The 24,949-nt window shown below is 35.4% G+C and overlaps 1 protein-coding gene across 1 annotated transcript; it reads left to right on the forward strand.

The window, feature by feature from the left end:
- The first annotated feature begins 3,511 nt into the window (after window positions 1-3,511).
- On the forward strand, window positions 3,512-7,207 carry LOC113354996 (reticulon-like protein B3). Its single transcript, XM_026597882.1, has 6 exons — window positions 3,512-3,558; window positions 4,096-4,310; window positions 5,900-6,080; window positions 6,172-6,236; window positions 6,483-6,502; window positions 6,947-7,207. The coding sequence occupies exons 1-6, from the start codon at window positions 3,512-3,514 to the stop codon at window positions 7,205-7,207; spliced, it is 789 nt and encodes a 262-aa protein (XP_026453667.1).
- Window positions 7,208-24,949: the final 17,742 nt, after the last annotated feature.

The following is a 24,949-nucleotide window of genomic DNA, read 5'->3' on the forward strand; positions in this document are numbered from 1 at the left end:
AGACATTTTCTCGGATGATATCCTTATGAGAACACTCAAAGAAATCATGAATCAACCAATATGTTAAGAACGCAGCCAACTCGACATCGTCTTTACGACCATGAGAAGGAGGATCGTAGGATTTCACAACGGAAGGGAAATCTTTCCTATTTAAAGGATCAGTCACGCGGGGTGCCCAGTAACTCATCCAGCCCGAAGTAGAGGCACGTTTCTCTCACCGGACAGACCTCTCAGCACCCCCGGGGCCGCCTTTGCGTCCTATGAGTTTACGGACTTCCACCAATTCATTAAACAAATCCGCATCTTTCGTAGACAGGTTGTCGGGGTTGGCTTCGTCAAAATCATGAGAACTATGGATGGCAACCCCGTCAGAGCAACAACATCTTCTAAAGTAGGAGAAGCTTCCCCCCACGCAAAAACTAAAGTATGAACGCCAGCAACCCAGCGAAGACAGGCGTAAGGAAGAGATTTATTAGATCGGAAAATACTACGATGGGCGGATATCTCCAAAGCCTGCTCAATACCAAGAGCCTTAATACGCTCAACATGTTACGGTTTTGACATCATATAATGCTTCCATGATGACCATTCATAACTAACAAGGGTTGTAGAAGAAAATTCCATAGTTGGATCCCGGTAGTCTCCGCGCGTTCAATGCAAAGCCGGGGTAAGCTCTCAAGGGGAAGATCATCAGGTAAGGAAGCCTCGGGGACCATTATGGTTCTACTATTATCAATATAATGAAACCCTGTGAGACCCAATTTAGAAATAAATCTATCTTCAAAGACAGACCCGGAATTATCGGTTTTGTCAGCACCGGGGCCGAATAACCGGTCTTTTCTCATTTCCGCGGAAGCCCCGGATGATACAGATTTAACTGCACCGGATGTGGGTTTCTCCATCTTTTCACTCGGGGGAAACTATACTATCGGGAAAGGCACGTAGCAAGAGAGAAAGGGAAGGAGAGAGAAGGAAGAAAATGGCAAAAACTAAAAAATAAAGAAAAGGAAAGAGAGGGTGGTTTCTTATACACCTAGGGGGAAGTTGGAAGACGAAGAGCCGGGGTTCAAACGTGGCACGTTTTCAGTGGACGATGAAACGACATGAGAAAGTTGAAGCGCCACGATCAAATGGAACCTATCTCCTGTTGATTTTCATTTTAATTCCTATGTTACAGTGAGGTATAAATCCGGGGTTGAAAAGAAAAATCTCAACCAGGCTAGGGAGTCCAAACCTAAGGTCATAACCGACCCGGGGCTTCAAGAATTTACGAAGAGGAAGCATCAAGAAGACATGACTGATTGCCAAAGCTATTAGCTTCGACAATACAGTCAGGAGGCTAATGTAAATACGTGATTTTCACCAGAAGCCGAAGACAGCAATGAGGGCTCCAGATACGAGTCGAAGCCGCCATTGGTAGAGCCGGGGTTGCCACGGACGGTTTTGTAACACAAGCAAGCTGCCTCAGGAGTAGGTTGCCTCGAGAATAATGACCATGAGGTGCCTAAATAATCATAACTGTAATAGTACATGTGTACGACTGAGAATAGAAGACTTACTAGAAAAGGTATTAGGGTACACGTGTACGGTACTGACATGTAAGGCTTTTCCTATAAAAGGAGAGAATCCTCCCAAAGAAAGATAAGGTTCACCAGATAATTGTATTGTGTGTTGGGATTAGTCTCCATTACCCTATAATAATATTTGGGTATTTACACCCAGCATACTTACTTCTCGGCTCAAGCTCCATCTCCATCAATGAATGCATTTCCATCATCCACCCTTTACAGCAAGCCCCTTCTTCTTACAGCCCTTGTAAACCATTCGCAGCAGCATCACTTCCCTGAAACTCTCGATCTCAATCTCCTCGGCTATGCCACCATCTTCCATTCTCGTCTGCCAGCAACCTCCCACTGTCCTTCGAGCATCACATGAGACTTTTTATTGTCACTAAAAGCTTCAACGGATCAGTTCCATTGTTCATCTCGGGCTCAACTGATTTCATCATCGCGGATCAATCAACCATCTCCATTATAACCCGACCTATATGACAACAACAAGGTTCCAGCTCCATCGAGCACCACCGTTCATCAAGAAACCATGGCAGCATTCATTCTCGAGTCTAAACTTCCTCTTCCATGTCTTCACCATCACTACCAGCACATATCCGAATCACCCCTTCGCTACTGCCATGAACAACCCGCTAGTCACGTAAGAAATGATGAAGATAATGGCTTCCCATAGTAAAAACTGCAGGCGCCCTTATAATAGCCACTCAACTGTTCAGCTCCTTTTGAAGCCTGTATTCCCCTTAACGTAATATGGGGTGCCGATAGTAATTCTGTTCTCTTGTACACATTTCGACAACTTCGACTTGCTTCAACCGATCATAAGTTCTTCATACGACGTCGGATTGACATCGTTCTTTCGCCGTTGGATTCGCCTTTTCATCCTCTTCGAGAAAATATCAAGGACTCCTAGATATGAAAAATCTCTACTTGGTCTTTGGCCCTTCTCCACTTGTACCTAACTTCTTTTATTGCACAATTACGTGCAAATTCACTTCTTTTGGACGGTTCACCTAACAAAACATAAATAAGAGAAAACAAGAGTAATATACAATAATTCGCAAGAATATATAGTAATTACTAGCATGGATTCGACACTAAATATGTGCAAGATATGCACTTAACATCAGGCCACATACTTGAAGTATGTGGCCCCTCTTAGTTTTGTGATACCTATTATAAAGAAGAAAATAAAGTCCTAAAACAGTTAACTACTTAAAGAGTAACTAATTCTTTGGGAATTTTGATAGAGTGCCCCGTTTTATTGACTCCCACTAAAAAACTACCCCCGATATTTTAAAATTTTCTAAAATACCCTTGCCGTCACGTTTTATGTCTGGACCTACGAAAGTTGGTCAATTATCGTTTACTAGGTCTAGATATCTATCAAAATTACTTAATTACCCTACCTTAGTTAACCCATAAGCGCTAATACTCCCACTCATAACATGCGCCTCCTTTTCTCCCTTCTTTCTTCTTCTTCTTCTTTTGACGGTTCCTTTCCCTGGTTCTATTTAATCTTCTTCTTTGAAATCTCGAACAACAATAACAACAACTCGTTTTCTCTATAGATCTTTGAGTTAGGGTTTTCTTTTGGTTTGATTCTGCTATTGATGGTAAAAGGTTTTGAAGTGTAATCGTGAGCTAGGATTTGTGGACGATTTTGGTTTGACTTTACTAAATATGATGTAAGTTTCTATTAAATATGATTTGATGAAAGGAAGAAGAGGTCAAAAATAAAATTGGGGATTTAAATTGTGTATGTAAGTTTTTTTGTAAATGAAATTCGAGATATGGGTTTGTGTTAAATTGTTTATGAACATTTTTTTTTGAGATGGAACTGAATCAATTGATTAATTAGGTTTTGGATGATTCAATTTTGGATTTTCTGATTTATTAGTTGATTATTTTCTCTGATTTTGATATATTTGATGCTTGTGTGTATGGATGAATATAATGGTGATTATGCTGGTGATTATGTTGTATATCAGTATGTATCTATTTTAGCTTTAGGGTTCATTTAGTGGAGGAAATCATGTGAGTGAAATTGAATCTAATGGTGTTGAAGGAAGAAGGGGTGAAATGATTTTATCTGAGAAAAAAAATACTTGATGGGTTTGATCTTTTCTCGAATTAATCCATGAAAGAAAAATGGATCATAAAAGGGTTTAATTTTTATTTTTTGCTTTTGAGGTTATTGTTGTTTGTGAAAAATACTAGAACCACCCTATTATATGGGTTCAATATTTAGAAGCCCCACAAAATGGATCCTCCACTATCAACTCCATACTTTCATATTTTGATATTTCCAGGCCCAATACTTTCATTTTTAGGGCTTCATAATGAAAATGTTTTTTTCGCTATGACAACTTTACCCTTTTCTATTTAAACAAGAATAAAATCAGTAGATATTTTCATTTCTAAATTTTCTTTCTCTCTCTTGCCTCTCTCTCGTCTGTGGAGAAACCATTTCTAGGGTTTTCTGAGATTCATTTTCCACCTTGCGAATTGATTTGATTCAATGGAGATTTCGTCAAAATCATTCATCGTTGATGGAGAAGATATCAGAGAAGATTCATTCACATGATTCATCATCATCGTTTTCATCTGTTTCTGATAATGAAAGGGAAGTTAAACATCAGTCAGTACCTAAATCTTCATCAGCAAAAGGTGTTCATTCTGCTATTAATCGCCTCTTGGGAACGAAGAAACCTGTTAATCATGTCTTTGGTGGTGGAAAGCGTAAGAATCTCACTACTGATTTTTTGTGATTTTTTGTAGATTTGTTTGGTAGTTTGGTGGTTGATCTAGGTGTTTTGAGGTTGAATTTTGAGCTTGAAGTTCTAGATTTGGTTTGATTTTGTTTGGATTTGGAATAATTTCTGATCTGGTTTTAATGGACTTAGTTGCATGTTGGAGGTGAATAATGATTTGTTTTACTGTTAATTTCATGATGCACTTGATTGGGGTTTGTATGTAAAGTTGATGTCAATTCTAGATGTTTAGTTTGTTTTGCTTGTCTGTGATCTTATCGATGTTTAAGTGGCTGTAATTTCTTGTTTTGTATACTTAGATTAGGATGTATGAATCAATTAAATATTAAACATGTTAAAAATTGAAGCTATATTGCTCGGTATCTCACTTTGTAGCTGAACTGATTGATTTCGTCGATCTGATTAGATTTACGAAGGTGAATTTGGGTATTACCAAGCTTGTTATAGATGTATTATAAGAACTTGCTATATAACATAAACTTTATATCCCAGGATGTGTAACTAGCAGTTACACATCCTGGTAGTTACTGTCTAGATCATCATCCAAACTGAATGATGGTCCTTTACTGAGAACAAGCTGGACATAAAGCAACTGTTGAACAATGTTATCTAGTCATTTTAATATGCATGATATACCTTTTCATAAGGACTTGCAATATACATAACATAAACTTTATATCCCAGGATGTGTAACTAGCAGTTACACATCCTGCTAGTTACAGGTTTCAGATAACTAGCAGTTAGACATCCATATGCCAACATATATAGATACCTAGAAATGTGGAAATCACAATCAAATTTTATGGAGTCATGTTTACCTGAAGCTCACTCGAAAACACCATCCTCATCTGCTTAACCACTTTGTTGGTATCATTATCAACACCACCACTCCCTGCAATCCACACGTACACGTAAACAATGTATATAGTTATTAAGATCCTTATTTTTCTGAAAATTCATTTGGTCAATATTGTCCTAGTAATTGAAAACAGAAACACTGAAGATATACTTTGCTTCATGTCTTAGCAATTGAAAATCAGAAACTTGCATTCATGGACAAGCATTATAAGATTATATTGAATTAAATTATCTTTTGCGAAGGTATAGAAGTATAGATTGACTTAAGGTAATGAGAATCACAGAACATGTAGCTTATTTGTTTGAGCAAGATTGTTACTGAAATTTGAAACAGTCAAGTTTGTTGAAGGTAAACTTCAAGACATGCATTTGTATATTCCTTTTTCAATCATCATAAGAGAATAGAATTACCGCAATAGCTAACGAAACATAACATGTAGCTTATCCAACAAACACATTTCCGATGCCAGTGAACTTCCCTCTGCAAATAATTGATAAGACAAGTTAAAAATCACCATTACTTCACATATCAATTTGTTTACTTTACAGTCCACCTACATGTCTTTTTGAATTTGAGAGTTGAGAAATTATTTTGTTACGATATGGCCCAGAATTATTTTAGTAAAATTGGTTGGTTGATTTGTGAATGCTTAGATTTCTCGTTATGATTAATGTGTTGTGAATTTTCTGCTGCTGCAGCTGCTGATGTTTTCTTATGGAGGAACAAGAAGATTTCAGCTAGTGTTCTTGGTGGAGCTACTGTTACATGGGTTTTATTTGAATTGTTGGAATACCACTTGCTCACTTTGGTCTGCCACTGTTCTATATTGACTTTGGTTGTTCTGTTCATGTGGTCGAATGCATCTACCTTCATCCAAAAGTGAGTCGATTGATTGAGCGTTTGCAAGTTTTCCAATGGATTCTTTTCTTCTAGAGTTGTTTCCTATGAATTTGTTATTGTTCTTTTCGGGGTCTCGCCCAAATATTCCTGGAGTCCATCTTCCTGAGGTAAAGAAGATCGAGAAAGTCATCAGCAGTGAAAGATCGAGAAGACTTCATCACCAGAAATTATTGAACAAGTAAATTTATTCTGTTGCAATCATTTTAATTCGATCAAAATAATTAGTGATAGATCTCAATATGGAATTCAAAAAATATTTTCATAAATCTCAAAAACTGAAAACTTCAGTTTCATTTCGAGAAGATCGAGAAGACTATGAAGTAAACAAATTCATAGGTGAAATGATGGTGATCTTTAACTTGTCTTGTCTCTTATTTGCAGATAGAAGTTCACTGGCATCGGTAAATCTAAGAGGAAATGCCTGGAAATAATATCCCTTGGTAACCACAATTCTACTGAAATACCCATATTGTTGCATACCTTCTAGTTACACAAGTTAAGTGGATGTGTAACTTCAAGTTACACAGATTAAATAAATGTGTAGTTTCTAGTTTATATGTGTAACTTCAAGTTACACATGTTATATGCTTGTGTAACTTCTAATTACACAAGTATGATGCATGTGTAACTCTGAATTACACTAGACATATGCATAAGTAACTTCTAATTACACATGCTAAAATGAACAAACTTTGCAACCAAAAATTACACATACCAGTTACACAAGCTAGTTGGATGTGTAACCGCTAGATACACATGCTAGTTGGATGTGTAACTGCCAATTACACATGCTATTTCAGTGTGTTAAAGTTGAAAATATATTTGTCTCGTTTTCTGAAAAGTAGTATTGGTCTCTTACTGACAAGTTTAATGAGACTAATATTTTGGGTAAGGGTGGGTTTGGATGTGTTTATAGAGCTCATATTGATGATGACAATCTCATTGCATCTTTCAAGAGATTGAATTGCAAAAGACAAGATGCAGAAACTGAATTTAAGGTTTACTCAACTTCATTTATAGAGATCAATGCAAAGTTTTCTTTTTCATTTTTTGGTCATTCTGATGTTAGACTGAATTCGAATTACAGAATGAAGTATATTCGTTGAGTAGTATTTGACATTCGACTATAATTTCCCTACTGGGTTATTGTATTTATGGCGAGACGAAGTTCATATTTTACCAATTGATGCATAATGGATCTATAGAAACTCAATTGCACGGCATAACTATTATATGTTGTTTTATGTCAGACATTACTGAAACTTGTAAAGGTTGACACTATTTTGATTGACATTACAGGACCTTCTCATGGAACGACTCTCACGTGGCACCTGCGAATGAAAATTTCTCTTGATACTGCAAGGTTAGTCCAGCATAGGTATGGTTATATTTTTGATTACATAAGGTATGGTTATATTTTTGATTACATAAGTCCCAACAATAGGTTAATTCTATCAAGGAATCACTTGCTCGGGTCAGATTACATAAGGTATGGTTATATTTTTGATTGATTATGTTTCCTTCACTTAGTTATTTTGTGGTATTATCAGCTATTCATGGTCTAACTGTATTGATATTGGCATTTTTTATGTGAAAGGAAAATTTTGGGAAGCAACCACTTACGCCAGTAGATTGTGACCAGGTAGCAATGTGTCGTCAATTTTATTTCTGATCTTAAAAGTATAAATACAGATATGGTTTAATCTTGTTAAGTTATTCCATTTTGTAGCTCCCGAATGGAATGAATCTTCCACCTTGTAGTTACATACTTTCCTTTGAATTTGTTTTAAGCTAGGCATGTAGTTATTGGATTGGATCCAGACGTGGCTTGTGCAGATTCGAATGACTTACATATGTAACTAACAATTACACATGCCATATGCATGTGTAACTGCTGATTACATATGAATTTTTGTATGTATAAGGGTCTTAGAGCAATACTGCTGGTATGTCCTTTTGTCAGTTTTCAATAAAAAAATTTCATTGATTGGTTGGTACATTTCATAGTTCATGTTGTTTAGGAACAATGTTAGCATCTTTCATCTGTTTTACTAGTGTATGATCAGTTAGTGGCGGTATGCTTTGTAACTTTTAAATCCACTGCAGATACCATGGTGTGCGCTTGATGAGATTAATGCTGGAGTTTATAATGGACGTATGCGTGATTCTAACTTGGCAAGCTAAGATTGATCTGTTTTTTACATATCAATTGCTGAGTGTGTTAACTTGGAAGTTAAAAGTATGTGTAGCTACTAGTTACACATGCTAATTAGATGTGTAACTTTTAGGTACACTAACTAAATGGATGTGTAGCTACTAGTTACACATGCTAACTGATAGACATTAAGAAGCTTCAAGAAGCAGGAGTTTACACCTGCAATAGATTGACGTTGCATACCAAAAAGATAAAACTCACTTTTTGATTTGCTGATTTTATGTTGACATATCTAAGTCAGATGCATGTGTAACTCCTAGTTACATAATTCAGATGCATGTGTATCTGCAAGTTACACATGTTAATTAGATGTGTAACTTTTACTTACACATACTGATTTTGGGTACACATATCAATATGTATGTGTAACTCCTAGTTACACTAGTCATATGCATGTGTAACTGCTAGCTACACTAGCCAGATGAATGTGTATCTCCTAGTTACACATGTTATATGCATGTGTAACTCTCAGTTACAATTCAGATGCATGTGTAACCGCTAGCTACACTAGTCAGATGCTTGTGAAACTGAAATATACATTGTTTTATGTACTGTTCATTTTAATCGTATAAATACTGATTGCTTGTTGTTATATTTCAGGTTTTAGATAACTTCATAAAAGCTAATTGCTTAAACGTGGTAATGGTCTCGCTGGAACTGGAGTTGACGCTGAATACACAAGTCAGATGCATGTGTAACTCTCAGTTACACTAGATAGACACATATGTAACTCTCAATTACACTAAACAGATGCGTGTGTAACTTCTAGTTACACATGCTAAGAAATTATTGTAAATGAATATTAAAGTAATAACTTTTTTTTTGTGTTTTTTTTTTTTGATGTCTATTTATTTGCATATATATACAAGTGTAACTTTGCATTACACATATCATAAGGATGTGTAACTTCTGGTTACACATGCCATATGCATGTGTAACTTCTGTTTACACCTTCGCACTGTATTTTAATAATTTTGGGCCTAGATTTAAATTTTATTTAATTATGGGCTTGACAATATGCATAAGGGTATCAAGGTCTTTTAAAAACTCGGGGCCTAGATTTAAACTTTTTTTAATTAAGGGCCTCATATTATGGGTTATCCATGGGTTGGGCCTGAGCCTAATTTCCCCTTGTTGTTTTTGCAGATTTAGGGAAGAATATGAACCTCAAATCATATCGAGCGAATTGAATCCGTGACTTAGCCATAATTGTACAACTTAAGAGAGGGATTTTAAGACTTTTTGACGCTGCCACCTAAGCGTTAACGTCTTGTAACTGTCGTTTACCGTTTTTTGAATAAAACGGTCTAGGTAAGGGCACTTTAACAAATTTTTAAAAAATTGGGGCATTTTTTAGTGTAATGTGAAAAGCAGGGGTACTTTATCAAAATCCCCCGATTATTTTTCTTAACTCCCTACTTTTTCTCAAAAAATAAAATGTTCGAGGGGATTTGAAGGGGCAGGTCTTTTTCTCAACTCCCTACTTTTTCTCAAGAAATAAAATATTAACGGGAATTTGGAGGGGGCAGGTTTTTAGTTGTAATAGGTGTCACAAAACTAAAAGGGGCCACATACTTGAAATAACTACATCATATTCGTGGCCTTAAAACTGTTGGTGAGGACTTGGGATATTCATTTTAAAAGTTCAATAAATAAATAAATAAATAAAATATGACCCGTGTTGTAATTCTTAAATAAGACCAAGGTTTGAAAAACACATGTTTTTTTTTCTGAAAAACGGCCGTTAAAATGATCACTCATATTCCGTGGTCGTGAGGGTCCCCGAACCCTGTGCCTATATAACGCCGATAAATAGGAAATAACGACAGTCTTTTAGGATCGTTTTTCCGTTTCCACACACGATATAACTGTTTTCTTAAATTGAATTTTACGTTTTTTCCTTCTAAATAACATTTTAACGCGAGTTTTTTAGACCATTTCCCGTTTTCACGCCAGTTATAACCGTTTTTTTAGAAACAAGAATTTAAAATATTTTTTTTACAATTATTTATTTTTTTAATTAAAGAATAAAAAATTACAATAAATTTTTGAAAATAAAAGAATAAAATAACAATATATAAAAATCGTTGTAACAACGTTATTAGACCTGTTATAACTGTTTTCAAGCACGTTATAACCGTTAGATAGGAATTTTAGATCATAATATTTTTTTATTTTCTATTTAAACGTTATAACGCCCGTTATTTTAAAATAACGTATAAAAAACGCGTTTTTTTCCTAAATAACATGATTTTTGTCCAAAACGTGTTCACACCCGTCAAAACGCGTTATAACGGTCACACCAAGTGGTCGTGACCCGAACCGTGACCCGTTTTTTAAACCTTGGATAAGACCAAGTTACTAATTGATCGATATTATCACTAGCACATAGGATAGAAGCAGAAATGATTAACCCACCGAAGAGTTACACCGCATAATGAATCGCGTGAGAGGGTGGTGGGTCCCACTTCTGCACCCTATCTCGATGCACAAAAAGCTTAACTAGGACCGTTCATCCCCTCACGGTGCATTTCTTCTGTGAGTGTAGACAAGCTGGGCCAGAAGTGGGGGATATATTATTCTTATAAAGTAGTAGCAGTAGCTAACTACAATATACACTAAAAGGATGTCAAAAGAAATGTAAAGTGAAAATGTAAGTCGTGTTTTTGAAATGTTGAAAAGCTTAAGGGCTAAGAATATTCAGGTGATCCTTAGTAGTAAATGGTGGGCCACTCTAAAACGTGTTTACACACCAATTCCGAGTTTCATGGCTAGCTGATTAAAAGTTTTAGATCGCTTGAATTTATAGTTTCAATCAAGGTTAGAAAACGGTCACACTCAAATACCGTGGTCGTAAGGGTCCCGAACCCTGTGCCTATATAACGTCGATAAATAAGAAATAATAGCAGTTTTTTAGGACCGTTTCTCCGTTTCCACACACGATATAACTGTCTTTTTAAAATTGAATTTTACGTTTTTTCCTTCTAAATAACATTTTAACGCGAGTTTTTTAGATCATTTTCCGTTTTCACGCCAGTTATAACCGTTTTTTTAGAAAAAAGAATTTAAAATATTTTTTTTACAATTCTTTATTTTTTAAATTAAAGAATAAAAAATTACAATAAAAACTTGAGAACTTTGATGTTTAGTGCACTAAACCCGACCCGGGTTAATGGCTAGTCCAACGGGAAAATATATTTACTCGTTAGTCCAAAAAAGTTTTTAAAAGAGTAAAATTACTCTACTAACCCTAACATATAACACTATGTATGTTCCTACATATATTACTACATAGTACATATGTTACTAGTAGTATGTATTGATACTACATATCAATATGTAGTATCGATATGTTATGACTACATATAAATAAATACTGCTATGTTATATATTGATACTACATATCAATATGTAGTGTCAATATGTTATGTATTACATATAAATAAATACTGTTATGTTATGTATTGATACTCCATATTGATATGTAGTATCAATATGTTATGTACTACATATCAATACTGTTATGTTATGGATTGATACTACATATTAATATTGTTATGTTATACTACATATGTTACTACCAGTAAAGTACTAGTTACTACTAATATACTAGTAACTAGTAGTATACTAGTTACTACATATTGATACTACATATTACTACTAGTTACTACATACTAGGTACTACATATTACTACTAGTTACTACATACTAGTTACTACATATTGATACTACATATTATTACTAGTTACTACCAGTAGTATACTAGTATACTAGTTACTACATATTGATACTACATATTACTACTAGTTACTACATACTAGTATACTAGTTACTACATATTGATACTACATATTACTTAGTATACTAGTAAAGTAAATATGTTACTAGTTACCTAATTTACTAGTAACATATTTTTGTTACTACTAGTATAGTACATATTAATATGTAGTATCACCATATTGATACTACTAGTATGTAGTAATATACTACTAGTAACATTTACATGTATTGATACTAATTAGATCTGGAAGGATGTTTTAGGCATTTAGAAAACACACTTTATAATCTCCACAAAGTTTTTGGACTAGGGAGTAAATGTTTTTCACGGGCGGACTAGCGATTAACTGGGTCATGAAAAACTTGATTAAACAGTAATTCATACGAAAAACTTTGAAAATAAAAGAATAAAATAACAATATATAAAAAACGTTGTAACAACGTTATTAGACCCGTTATAACTTCTTCAAGCACGTTATAACCGTTAGATAGGAATTTTAGATCATAATTTTTTTTATTTTCTATTTAAACATTATAACGCCCGTTATTTTAAAATAACGTATAAACACGCGTTTTTTCCTAAATAACATGATTTTTGTCCGAAACGTGTTCACACCCGTCAAAACGAGTTATAACGGTCACACCTAGTGGCCGTGACCCGAGCCGTGACCCGTTTTTTAAACCTTGGTTTCACTGCATCGATATTTCATTTTTTTCGGTAGGCCGTCCCACCGTGACTACGGTCATCTAGTTATTATTAGTTTAGAATTACAAATATAGTTATTATTTGCTATTCTGATGACTAGTATTTAAACGATAAAATGCATTCAAAATTATTATTATCATCTAAAATCCATCAACCAAAATATCAATGCTATGCAATCAAAATTAACTAATCAATCATTATTATTGTTTAACCGAAGATATGAACTAACATGAACATAATGTGGGATCCAGCAAGGACTTTATGTCAAAATGGTAAGACCAAGCAGAACTGCTTAGCTAGGCCACATATTGGTTTGTTGCATTGTAGTGAACTCACTACAAATGCTCAAGATAGTCAGGGTGAGTTTATCAGAATAGAGATTATTGAAGAGTAAGAACTAGAATAGTTGAGAAATATAGCAGAGAAAAGAAGAAACAGTAGCAGAGAAGAAGATTGAAGGAAGAAGATGAAGTTTTAGAGATTTCAGAGAGAAGGAGAATGAGTGGAGGAAAATAGAGTTCACTACAAAATAATTCACATGTCCTTAAAACCACAAGAATGGTTCAAATATAAAGCTATCCAAATACATTCACGTCATACATGTGAATATGGCTTAAGGCAGACAAGGATTGATAAGGGCAACCACTTAGGCAACTACATAAGGTTCATGACAACTGCCTACTGCTCCAAAGGATCCTTGTCCTCAAGGATCATCTGAGGAAAGTTCTGCTCCATAACAACCTTGTCCTCCCAAGTAGCATCATCAGAAGTGGAATGAGACCAATGTACCAGCACCTGAGATATAGTTTGTTTATTCCTCTTAACCAATCTGGAGCCCAGAATGTGCAGTGGAGAAATCTTCATGCATCCATCACTATCCAAATTTGGAAAGACAGTTTGAGGAGTAACAGTTTGTCTTACCTTGAGCTTGAGCTGAGATACATGAAAAACAGGGTGGATTCTGGAAGATGCTGGCAATTGCAGTTTATAAGCGACTTTTCCCATCTTGGTTATGATCTGATATGGCCCAAAATTTTTTGCAGCAAGCTTGAGGTTCCTTCTTAACTGGACTGAAGATTGTCTGTAAGGTTGGAGCCTTAGATAAACCTAATCTCCCACTTGAAACTGCCTCTAACTTATGTTCTTATCAGCTTGTTATTTCATTCTATGTTGTGCCTCTTCCAAGGTAGATTTGAGTAGAATATTCATAGCTTGTCTCTGCTGTAAGTAATCATCCACTTTAGCATTAATAGCTGGAGAATAAGAAATCAACCCATATTGTGGTGGGGAATAACCATAGAGAGCTTGAAATGGAGTGAGATGCAAGCTAGTGTGATAAGTGGAGTTAAACCACCATTCTTCAAATGTCAACAAGCTAACCCATTTGGTTGTCCTGTAGCTTATCATGCATATCAAATAGGACTCTAAGCAAGCATTAACTATCTCAGTCTGACCATCTGTTTGATTGATGATACTGATGTTCATTATTATGTGTATAATAAGTATTCGTATGACCAGTAGAATCGTTAAACTCACCAGTTCTTGGCATATGGTTCACACCAAGACGAGATCCTAAGACTCCATTAGAACCTTCTGGTGTTGGTACGTTTCCAATAGGGACTCTCACTTGTTCATCTCTGCATTCTCTAAACACCTCTCAAATGGACTGAAGATACCTTAATGATGGTTGTTCATGGTTCAGATCCACTTTCTTGAGTAGATCTGCGTGTTTGAGAGCTAATTCATCTTGTCTTTGACTATACCCCTTCTGTGATTTAGCGAGCTCGTCAATCTTTCTGTTAATTTCATCGATTGCAGCTTTGTTTGCCATGGAAGCATTCGTAGAATCGACTGCTCTGATACCACTTGTAGTGAACTCACTACAAATACTCAAGCTAGTCAGGGTAAATTTATCAGAATAAAGATTATTGAAGAGTAAGAACTAGAATAGTTGAGAAATATAACAGAGAAAAGATGAAACAATAGCAGAGAAGAAGATTGAAGGAAGAAGATGAAGTGTTAGAGATTTCAGAGAGAAGGAGAATGAGTGGAGGAAAATAGAATTCACTACAAAATAATTCACATGTCCTTACAACCACAAGAATGGTTCAAATATAAAGCTAGCCAAATACATTCACGTCATACATGTGAATGTGGCTTAAGGCAGACAAGGATTGATAAGGGAAACCACCTAGGCAACTACATAAGGTTCATGACATGCATGACTAAAGAAGAAAAGTGGACAAGCTTGTTTATTAATTAACTCGATCATCAATACAATAAACTTACAAACTAAGAGACGAATACCAACCTGTTTCGCTAGTAGTACTCCAGCTAATGTTACTTGTATGAAATAAGAAATGCAACAATTTTGTAGCTTCCGACAAATCGCATCCGAATGTATAACTTAAATTATCTTAAACCGGTCACTAACTTAGAGCATTTCTAACAGAAGGTGCAAAAAATCCTATATGACTTTTTTATTTAGAGCATCTCCAAGAGAAAGTGCGAAAAATCTTTTGTGGCTTTTCTATTTAGTCCTTTTATTTATTGGGTCTACACATAGAGTAAATATAGGACCTCATATCTAAAAAACCATCTCCAACAGTAGAGAATTTTTAAGAAAAAATAGTGAAAAACATGACATGGAGGTGGAGCCGGAGGTGTAGATAACACTTTCCTGAACACCTTCATATTTATTAATTAGTCCCTCCTATCTCGTAGGACCCTACTACTGGAGATGGATTTGTGCCAAACAGGGATGTAAAATCCTATGTGTCACTAAAAATAAAAAAATTCACCCTCTGTTGGAGATGCTCTTAGTCCTTTAATTTATGGGGTCTACATATAGAGTAAATATATGACCTCATATCTAAAAAACCATCTCCAACAGTAGAGAACTTTTTTGAAAAAATAGTGAAAAATATGACGTGGAGGTGGAGCCGGAGGTGTAGATAACACTTTCTTGAACACATTCATATTTAGTAATTGGTCCTCCTAGTTTGTAGGACCCTATTATTGGAGATGAATTTATGCCAAACAGGGGTCTAAAATCCTATGTGTCTTAAATATAGCCCACACATTTATTAACCATAACCCATCTAAAATAAGTGCTTAAGCTAACCAAACAGACCTTTATAATCATTATATATAGCCCACAAAATTATATACAATCTGTATATATAGCCCAAAATAATAAGAAAATCATTAAATCCCTAAATCTACATCAGTGAACATCAATAACAAAAAGAAGCTAATTATCTAATTAAATTTATGTAAGATTTTCACATTATTAATATTTTCGTAGAATAATCCATCCACCCAATCAATTTTAGTGTGTAATCATGATTGAGAAGAAAAAACATCAACTTAGAGATTTTTTTTTTATAGATTATGTTTAAGGTGTTACAGGAGAATGGTAATAGGAAAAGAACAAAACCTAAGTCAATTCCATTTAGATTGACGTTGTTGTGATCTTTTTTAAAGAAAACAATTATTTTAGAGAAAAATAGGATTATGATTAAAGTTTATTTTGTTTTGAGGGAAAATAAGAATTAGGGGTTATGTAATACTAAAAGAACAACGATAATTAATTTTAAATATGATTAAGAAAAAAAGTTAGGGTTTTTTAAGTAAGAGGAAGATTTAAGTTTAATTGTTAGTAAAAATTTATAACTTGTTAATCTCAATTAGAATCATTTTTTTTTTAAATAAAAATTACTTACATAACAGGCAAGTGAGCAACAAGCTGCGCCGCAAGCCATTTTTGAATTGCAAAACCTATCCTCTTAAAAACAAACTCTCTCGAACCGGGGGTCATGACATTACATAGGAAATGCTTAAACTTAAACGAGGGTCTTGTTTGGTTTTGCGTTTGAACTTTTTGTTAGAGCATAGCTCGGTCAACCTCGCATGCGTTGCTATCTCAAGCATGTTTGTCAATGTTAGTGATCAAAACTATAAGTCTTGATTTCTAGCCTACATAGCTAAGTCTCGGACTAGGATAGAAAAGTGTAGTTGAGCTCAAGGACTTCATGGAGATTCATCATACAACGACGAAGATCTATACAAGGAACCGTGGAACTTCATCAACAAAAAGGTATGTGGAGACTTGAACTTATCTATCACTCAAAAGTCTATCTCCTACTTCTTATGAGACAAAAGTCGTATGCTATATACACTAGATCATACACATTTGACATTTCGAGCTGAGCATTCATTGCTTATCTTTTATCTCGAAATCGTGTGTTGGTAAAGCGTTTCGCTTTGATCAAGTTTATCTTCACCTAGTGACGAAAGTCATGAAAAGTTTCAATCACTTTGAGAATTGCACTGACGTGAATCGGTCTGTGAATAACGGCTACATAGCGTCCTCTGAGAATGTCTCAATGATTAAAATGAGAGTTTAGATTACATAACCATGTATTCCTTGAACCGAAGTTTTCGAACTTTGTTGATCAAGAGAAATCGGGAGGATTGTGGAATTGGCTTTCCAAGTCCACGAACCTAGTTCGCAGACTCAGTCCGCGAAATGTCGGAAGTTCTCGACCAAGAATTTCTGCTGGGATTTTCCAAATACTCGTTTGTGTGCTAAGTCCACGAAACCAGTCCGCGAACTGGCGGAAGTTCTCTTTCCGAGAATCTCTGCTGAGTTTGGAAAACTCAACCGATTAACTTAAGTCTGCGAACTTGTTTGTGAACTTAAGAGGTTATGATCTAAAGATGTGCTCTGAACATGAAACATTAAATTACTAAGGAATGCTTTATGCAAACCGTGGCTATAATGTTCATGAGCCGATTCAATCGAATCGAATCATCTTTGCTTCAATTGTGTCTTGTGTAGTTACATAAGATCTCATAGCAATTGAACAACTCTGTAACTAGTTCATTTGAGTCAATTGAACTAGTTATGGTGAAAAAGAACAAGGTTAATATGAAATGCTCATATGGTTAACCTTTTGGGTTACCATGTTGAACCAACATACACGTACACGTTTGGGCATGGTTTTCACGAACCCAGTAAACGTCTACCCAAGTGTGTGTGACAAGCTAAGTTTTTGATCTAACGGTTGAGAAATATTAGCTTGAATCTAAATCAGGTTTTCATCTAACGTGAATATGGATTGCTTTGTAACTAAGGAAAAACCCTGATTTGAAGGCTGTATAAAGGAGACATGACATCTAGCATTGTGCAAAACTAATCCCCATACGTCTGTGTGCTACTAGTACGCCCGCTAGAGTCGATCTCCATTAACCTTTGATTTTCTTCTCTAAAATCAGGTTAACGACTTAAAGACTTCATTGGGATTATGAAGCCAGACCGATACTACTTTATCGTAGTTGTGTGATCTGATCTTTCATCTTCTATCGTACGAGTACAATCGATTGATTGGCTTGAGATCGTGAGAGTTCTCTGATAGGCAAGATAAAGAAGTCACAAACATCTTTTTCTCACTGTTTGTGATTCCTCGACAATCCGCTTGTGTAGTCAGGAAGGATTGTAAATATGTGATTGATTAATCTAGGCTGTTCTTCGGGAATATAAGACCGGATTATCAATTGGTTCCTGTTACCTTGATTTTATATCTAAAGACGGAATAAGACCTAGGGTTTATCTGTGGGAGACAGATTTATCCTTTTATAGACTTTTCTGTGTGAGATAGATCTGTTTATTATCAAGTATGTGATTTTGGGTTACAACAACTCTTGGTTGTGGGTGAGATCAGCTAAGAGAATCAAGTGCGCAGTATCCTGCTGGGATCAGAGGCGTAGGAGTACAACTGTACCTTGTATCAGTGGGAGATTGATAGGGGTTCAACTATAGTCCAGTCCGAAGTTAGTTTGTTGTAGGCTAGTGTCTGTAGCGGCTTAATACAGTGTGTATTCAATCTGGACTAGGTCCCGGGGTTTTTCTGCATTTGCGGTTTCCTCGTTAACAAAATTTCTGGTGTCTGTGTTATTTCTTTTCCGCATTATATTTTATATAATTGAAATAATACAGGTTGTGCGTTCGTGATCATCAATTGGAAATACAACCTTTGGTTGTTGATTGATATTGATTGATCCTTGGACATTGGTCTTTGGTACCATCCAAGTATTCCTTGTATTTGATAAAGACTCGTTATTGTTTTTAGCTTGAGTAAAAATCAAATCAAGAGAGAGATATTGATTCCTTTAGATACTTTTATCTAGATTGAGTCTGACTGTCTAGTTGATTCTCTAGCAAAGTATTTCGGAGTTAGTCCATACAGATTGCTAAGCGAAATATTGGGTGGTGTTGTTAGACCCCTGCCTTTTCAATTGGTATCATAGAAGGCAAACACGTTTAAGACCTTACAAGTCTGTGTTTGTAGCGATCTGACTCTATGGACAGTAGTGCTATCTCAATAAATGCACCACTAGATCCAGGGATTTCAGAATTCTCTTCCATGACTGATTTAATAATATATGTAGAAGAAATTCTATTTAAACCTCCACCAGGTTTAAAATCCCTTAAAGTATTTTCAGGGCTTGAAAAGAAGCTTGAGATCTTATCTCTTGATGTTGAGTTATACCTCCAGAAAGAGCAAGAATCTCTTGATAGGATTAATCAAGTTATGATGAATAATATTCATGTTGAGGTTGATATTGATTTACTAATCAGTGAGAGCAATGCTCCTCCTCCGCGTAATCCAATTAGTTGTGATAAACTAAACGAATTACAAGAGGAGTTTAAATCTCAGTCATCTGAGTGTATGACCTCAAAGCATGAATTGATTCATTCCTCAATTCCTGATACTTCCTATCAAGATAGTAGTATTGTCTTCTTTTATGAAGAATCTAGGACGTCTCTTTTCATGAAAAGAGGTTCCCTTCGCAGTACTAAAAACTATCTGCAGAAACTGTTTTTTATAAGTTGGAAAACAAGAAATCAGAAACATAAATCTTTTTGGGTTCTGTTAAAGTTCTTTGATAGACTTATAAAAACAGTTCCTTGGGTGTTTCTCAACACTACAAGATTTAAGAGTTGTTGGAAAGAAACTCTTTCTTGGTGCCATGGTGAGCAAGACATTGTTCAGCTCAACACAACTTGTTTGTGTTGAAAGTGCATTCTCACCTAGAAATGCCCTACTATGTATATGGTGAAGGAAGCACAAGAATTTGAGGCACACAGATTATGTTCGGTAAGGCTGTAGAGTTCAATTGGATTATTCTAAAGGTATGTCTATAAACTTGAGCAATATTTGTGTTTTTACTTGCTTAGAGTACTTATAATGATCCATGTACCTTGTTTATCGTTCATTTCTACCTAACTTGATCTGTGTTTAAGGTTCTTAAATGTTTAGGTTTGAAAACATGAGTTCGGGATGTTTGGACTTCATGGTATAGATTCCAAGTATGCGCAACATCATTTAAAACCAATCCAGGGGTTTAAGTTCGCAAACCCAGTCTGCAAACTGGAAAATTCGTTTGCAAACCCGTGTGCATACTTGCCTGTAGACGTCGATATTCGGTAAACTTGTTCTGGCCGTAACTTCTTCGTCTGAACTCGGATTGATCTCATTATTTTTGCATTCTTTTTCTCTTAGAATTCTCTTCAAGATGGAGATGAGAAACCTTGAATTTGGATGAGTTAAGATTGGTATTTGTCCTATCTCTTGTTTTTGAGTGTTTTGCTCCATTTCCTCACTTGTTCCACTTCTCTTGGAATTGGGCACTTGGATTCTTGGAGTACTACTCTTCTAAGCTAATTTGTAACTTTTAAAAGAATGTTATTGGTGAATCACAAAGAAGGGAGTTCAAGAATGGGCAGTAGTACGCATTACTATGGAATTCTTGAATGTTCACAATCATTTCATGTGAACTATGGTGCGTGGTCGTTAATGACTTTGTATGATCTTCTTTGTTAATAAAATCTTTTTATACGCCTTTTGTAGCTATTCTTGGTATAAATCCAGGCGAAAAAGATTGATTCTACCCCCTAAGGACAAATCATCTTATATGTGCATTACGAGTTTGTCTTGATGCCTAGGAAACTTCTTATGAGAATTTATTCTTATTTTTGAGAAGGATTACTAGAGTTTGGAATAGCCTTTATTATGATTTCACATTGCTATGTCCAACGGTTTCATCATCATGTTTTTATATTTATTGGTTTAAATTCTAAAAATATTTGGAGGATAATGTTTTTGCAGTATCTATTCTTTATGATTTGTGATATTGCAATATTTTTACGGGATATGTATTGTTTGCATCCGTGAACTTATATTGCGGTCAAAAGTAAAGTCGTTCATAAATTGATATTCGTATTGATGAAAGGACGAATAGACTTTTGACAATTACAAAAGTTATGCCTATTCAGTCATGTATTTGATGGAAAATAGGATAAAATCTTTTGTTCAACAAGGATAAAGTCTATTATGTCGTTATGATGGAAAATATAATAGATCCTTGTATGTTATCCACGGTATTGATCTTCATTGATCCATTTTATTATGTTTTACCGTGAAGGCTCCATTGTGTGTCTTATGTTGAGCACCTTACAACTAAGTCGATTTACCTTGGCTTTGTTGGTTGTTCCATAAGATGCTATATGTCGAGCATTAAGAACTAAATTAATCAAATAGTTTAGTTATTTAGTTAGTACTCCATAAGTCTTCTTTCTTATGTCGAGTACATGTACGGTTAAGGTTGTCATATTCTATGATGAACTTAGTCGGGGTTCCATAAGTTCTCTTATGTTGAGCCCAAAATAATTAAATTGATTACTTCGGTGATTAGTTTGGTTATTTGTATTCCAATTAGATTAATTATAGGTTCTCTTGTAATTAATCTAGTTGAGTTTTCATATATTCCACAAGTTCTTGTGTTGAGTATATAAAAGGCTACACTATCATGTTTGGTTAATGTAGTCATATATTCCGTAAGGTTTTCCTTATGTTGAGTAGTTGAACAGTTAAGTTAGTAATCTCCGTGTGATTGACTTAGTCGTAGCTCCGTCAGTTTACTTATGGTGAGCACTTTCAATTAAATTGATCACTTTTGTGGTTTGATTTAGTTGCGTATTCCAATTGAATTAATCATGGGTTTACTTGTGATTAATTTGGTTGAGCATTGGATATAGAAAATCATTCGTATAGTTTTTGGTGTCCAATAAAAAATCTTACTTTTCTTTTGAAATTAAGGTCGCTCTTGTTGTTCTCCCGGGAATGACATCAAATGGGGGAGAGTTCTTTTGAACTTGTGCTTAATGGTAATATCTTGCGTGGAGTGCGGCTGTGGAATTTTATAGGGGTTATCTTGTATCTTAAAACTCCTTGATGAATGTTGTTAGCTTCGGCTATTACATTGTATCTAAATTAAGTTGGTATGTGTTTTTCTTTTGGTCATGAAATGTCTCTTGTGGAAATTCCATTATGATCTCATTCTTGTACCTTTGCCAATTTTATTGACAAAAAGGGGGAGAAATATTGTAATTCACACTACAAATACATATGGTTTTCGGATCCTTGTGTAAGGGGGAGTGGTTTCCATGATCGAGATGGAGTATTGACTAAAGGGGAGTGATACATATCACCGTAGTATTATTGTTAAAGTCGTGATACAATTGCACTTTGATGTTATATAATAATACTATGACACTGTATAATAATGATCGAGAATCTCGATTTCTCTCGTTGTTATAACTACGGATCTTCAACAACGATGGTGCTAAACTTACAACCTTTGGGATCATTGGAGTACTTGGAAAGACGAAGATTTCAAGGAATGTTGAAGATTAGACTATGGAATAGGAGCCACTAAAGTTTATCTTTTTTGTATTCCATATGTATTAATAGTTTTGTCACTAAAATTGACATATGGGAGATTGTTAGAGCATAGCTCGGTCAACCTCGCATGCGTTGCTATGTCAAGCATGTTTATCAATGTTAGTGATCAAAACTATAAGTCTTGATTTCTAGCCTACAAAGCTAAGTCTCGGACTAGGATAGAAAAGTGTAGTTGAGCTCAAGGACTTCATGGAGATTCATCATATAACGACGAAGATCTATACAAGGAACGGTGGAACTTCATCAACAAAAAGGTATGTGGAGACTTGAACTTATCTATCACTCAAAAGTCTATCTCTTCTATCTCCTACTTCTTATGAGACAAAAGTCGTATGCTATATAGACTAGATCATACACATTTGACATTTCGAGCTGAGCATCCATTGCTTATCTTTTATCTCGAAATCGTGTGTTGGTAAAGCATTTCGCTTTGATCAAGTTTATCTTCACCTAGTGACGAAAGTCATGAAAAGTTTCAATCACTTTGAGAATTGCTCTGACGTGAATCGGTCTGTGAATAAGGGCTACATAACGTCCTCTGAGAATGTCTCAATGATTGAAATGAGAGTTTAGATTACATAACCATGTATTCCTTGAACCGAAGTTTTCGAACTTTGTTTATCAAGAGAAATCGGGAGGATTGTGGAATTGGCTTGCCAAGTCCGCGAACCTAGTTCGCAGACTTAATCCGCGAACTGTCGAAAGTTCTCGACCGAGAATTTCTGCTGGGATTTTCCAAATACTCGTTTGTGTGCTAAGTCCGCGAACTGGCGGAAGTTCTCTTTCCGAGAATCTCTGCTGAGTTTGGAAAATTCAATCGATTAACTTAAGTCCGCGAACTTGTTTGTGAACTTAAGAGGTTATGATCTAAAGATGTGCTCTGAACATGAAACATTAAATTACTAAGGAATACTTTATGCAAACCGTCGCTATAATGTTCATGAGTCGATTTAATCGAATCGAATCATTTTTGCTTCAATCGTGTCTTGTGTAGTTACATAAGATCTCATAGCAATTGAACAACTCTGTAACCAGTTCATTTGAGTCAATTGAACTAGTTATAGTGAAGAAGAACAAGGTTAATATGAAATGCTCATATGGTTAACCTTTTGGGTTACTATGTTTAACCAATATACACGTACACGTTTGGGCATGGTTTTCACGAACCCAGTAAGCGTCTACCCAAGTGTGTGTGACAATCTAAGTTTTCGATCTAACGGTTGAGAAATATTAGCTTGAATCTAAATCAGGTTTTCATCTAACGGTGAATATGGATTGCTTTGTAACTAAGGCAAAACCTTGATTTGAAGGCTATATAAAGGAGACATCTAGCATTGTGCAAAACTAATCCCCACACGTCTGTGTGCTACCAGTACGCCCTCTAGAGTCGATCTCCATTAACCTTTGATTTTCTTCTCTAAAATCAGGTTAACGACTTAAAGACTTCATTGGGATTGTGAAGCCAGACCGATACTACTTTTATCGTAGTTGTGTGATCTGATCTTGCATCTTCTATCGCACGAGTACAATCGATTGATTGGCTTGAGATCGTGAGAGTTCTCCGATAGGCAAGATAAGAAGTCACAAACATCTTCGTCTCACTGTTTGTGATTCCTCGACAATCCGCCTTATGTAGTCAAGAAGGATTGTAGAGAGGTGATTGATTAATCTAGGCTGTTCTTCGGGAATATAAGACCGGATTATCAATTGGTTCATGTTACCTTGATTTTATATCTAAAGACGGAACAAAACCTAGGGTTTATCTGTGGGAGACAGATTTATCCTTTTATAGACTTTTCTGTGTGAGACAGATCTGTTTATTATCAAGTCTGTGATTTTGGGTTACAACAACTCTTGGTTGTGGGTGAGATCAGCAAAGGGAATCAAGTGCGCAGTATCCTGATGGGATCAGAGGCGTAGGAGTACAATTGTACCTTATATCAGTGGGAGTTTGATAGGGGTTCAACTATAGTCCAGTCCGAAGTTAGTTTGCAGTAGGCTAGTTTCTGTAGCGGCTTAATACAGTGTGTATTCAATCTGGACTAGGTCCCGGGGATTTTCTGCATTTGCGGTTTCCTCGTTAACAAAATTTCTGGTGTCTGTGTTATTTCTTTTCCTCATTATATTTTATATAATTGAAATAATACAGGTTGTGCGTTCGTGATCATCAGTTGGAAATCCAACCTTCGGTTGTTGATTGATATTGATTGATCCTTGGACATTGGTCTTTGGTACCGTCCAACTATTCCTTGTATTTGATAAAAGAATCGCTATTGTTTTTAGCTTGAGTAAAAATCAAATCAAGAGAGAGATATTAACTCCTTAAGATACTTTTATCTAG

This window comes from Papaver somniferum, chromosome 1 (genome assembly GCF_003573695.1).
Source record: "Papaver somniferum cultivar HN1 chromosome 1, ASM357369v1, whole genome shotgun sequence".
Taxonomy (NCBI): domain Eukaryota; kingdom Viridiplantae; phylum Streptophyta; class Magnoliopsida; order Ranunculales; family Papaveraceae; genus Papaver; species Papaver somniferum.

Coding starts and splice junctions, on each gene's coding strand:
- LOC113354996 (XM_026597882.1), top strand. CDS start 3,512: ATGGATGAATATAATGGTGATTATGCTGGTGATTATGTTGTATATCA. Junction 3,559..4,095: donor GGTGATTATGTTGTATATCA/GTATGTATCTAT, acceptor GATTCAATGGAG/ATTTCGTCAAAATCATTCAT. Junction 6,081..6,171: donor GCATCTACCTTCATCCAAAA/GTGAGTCGATTG, acceptor GTTCTTTTCGGG/GTCTCGCCCAAATATTCCTG.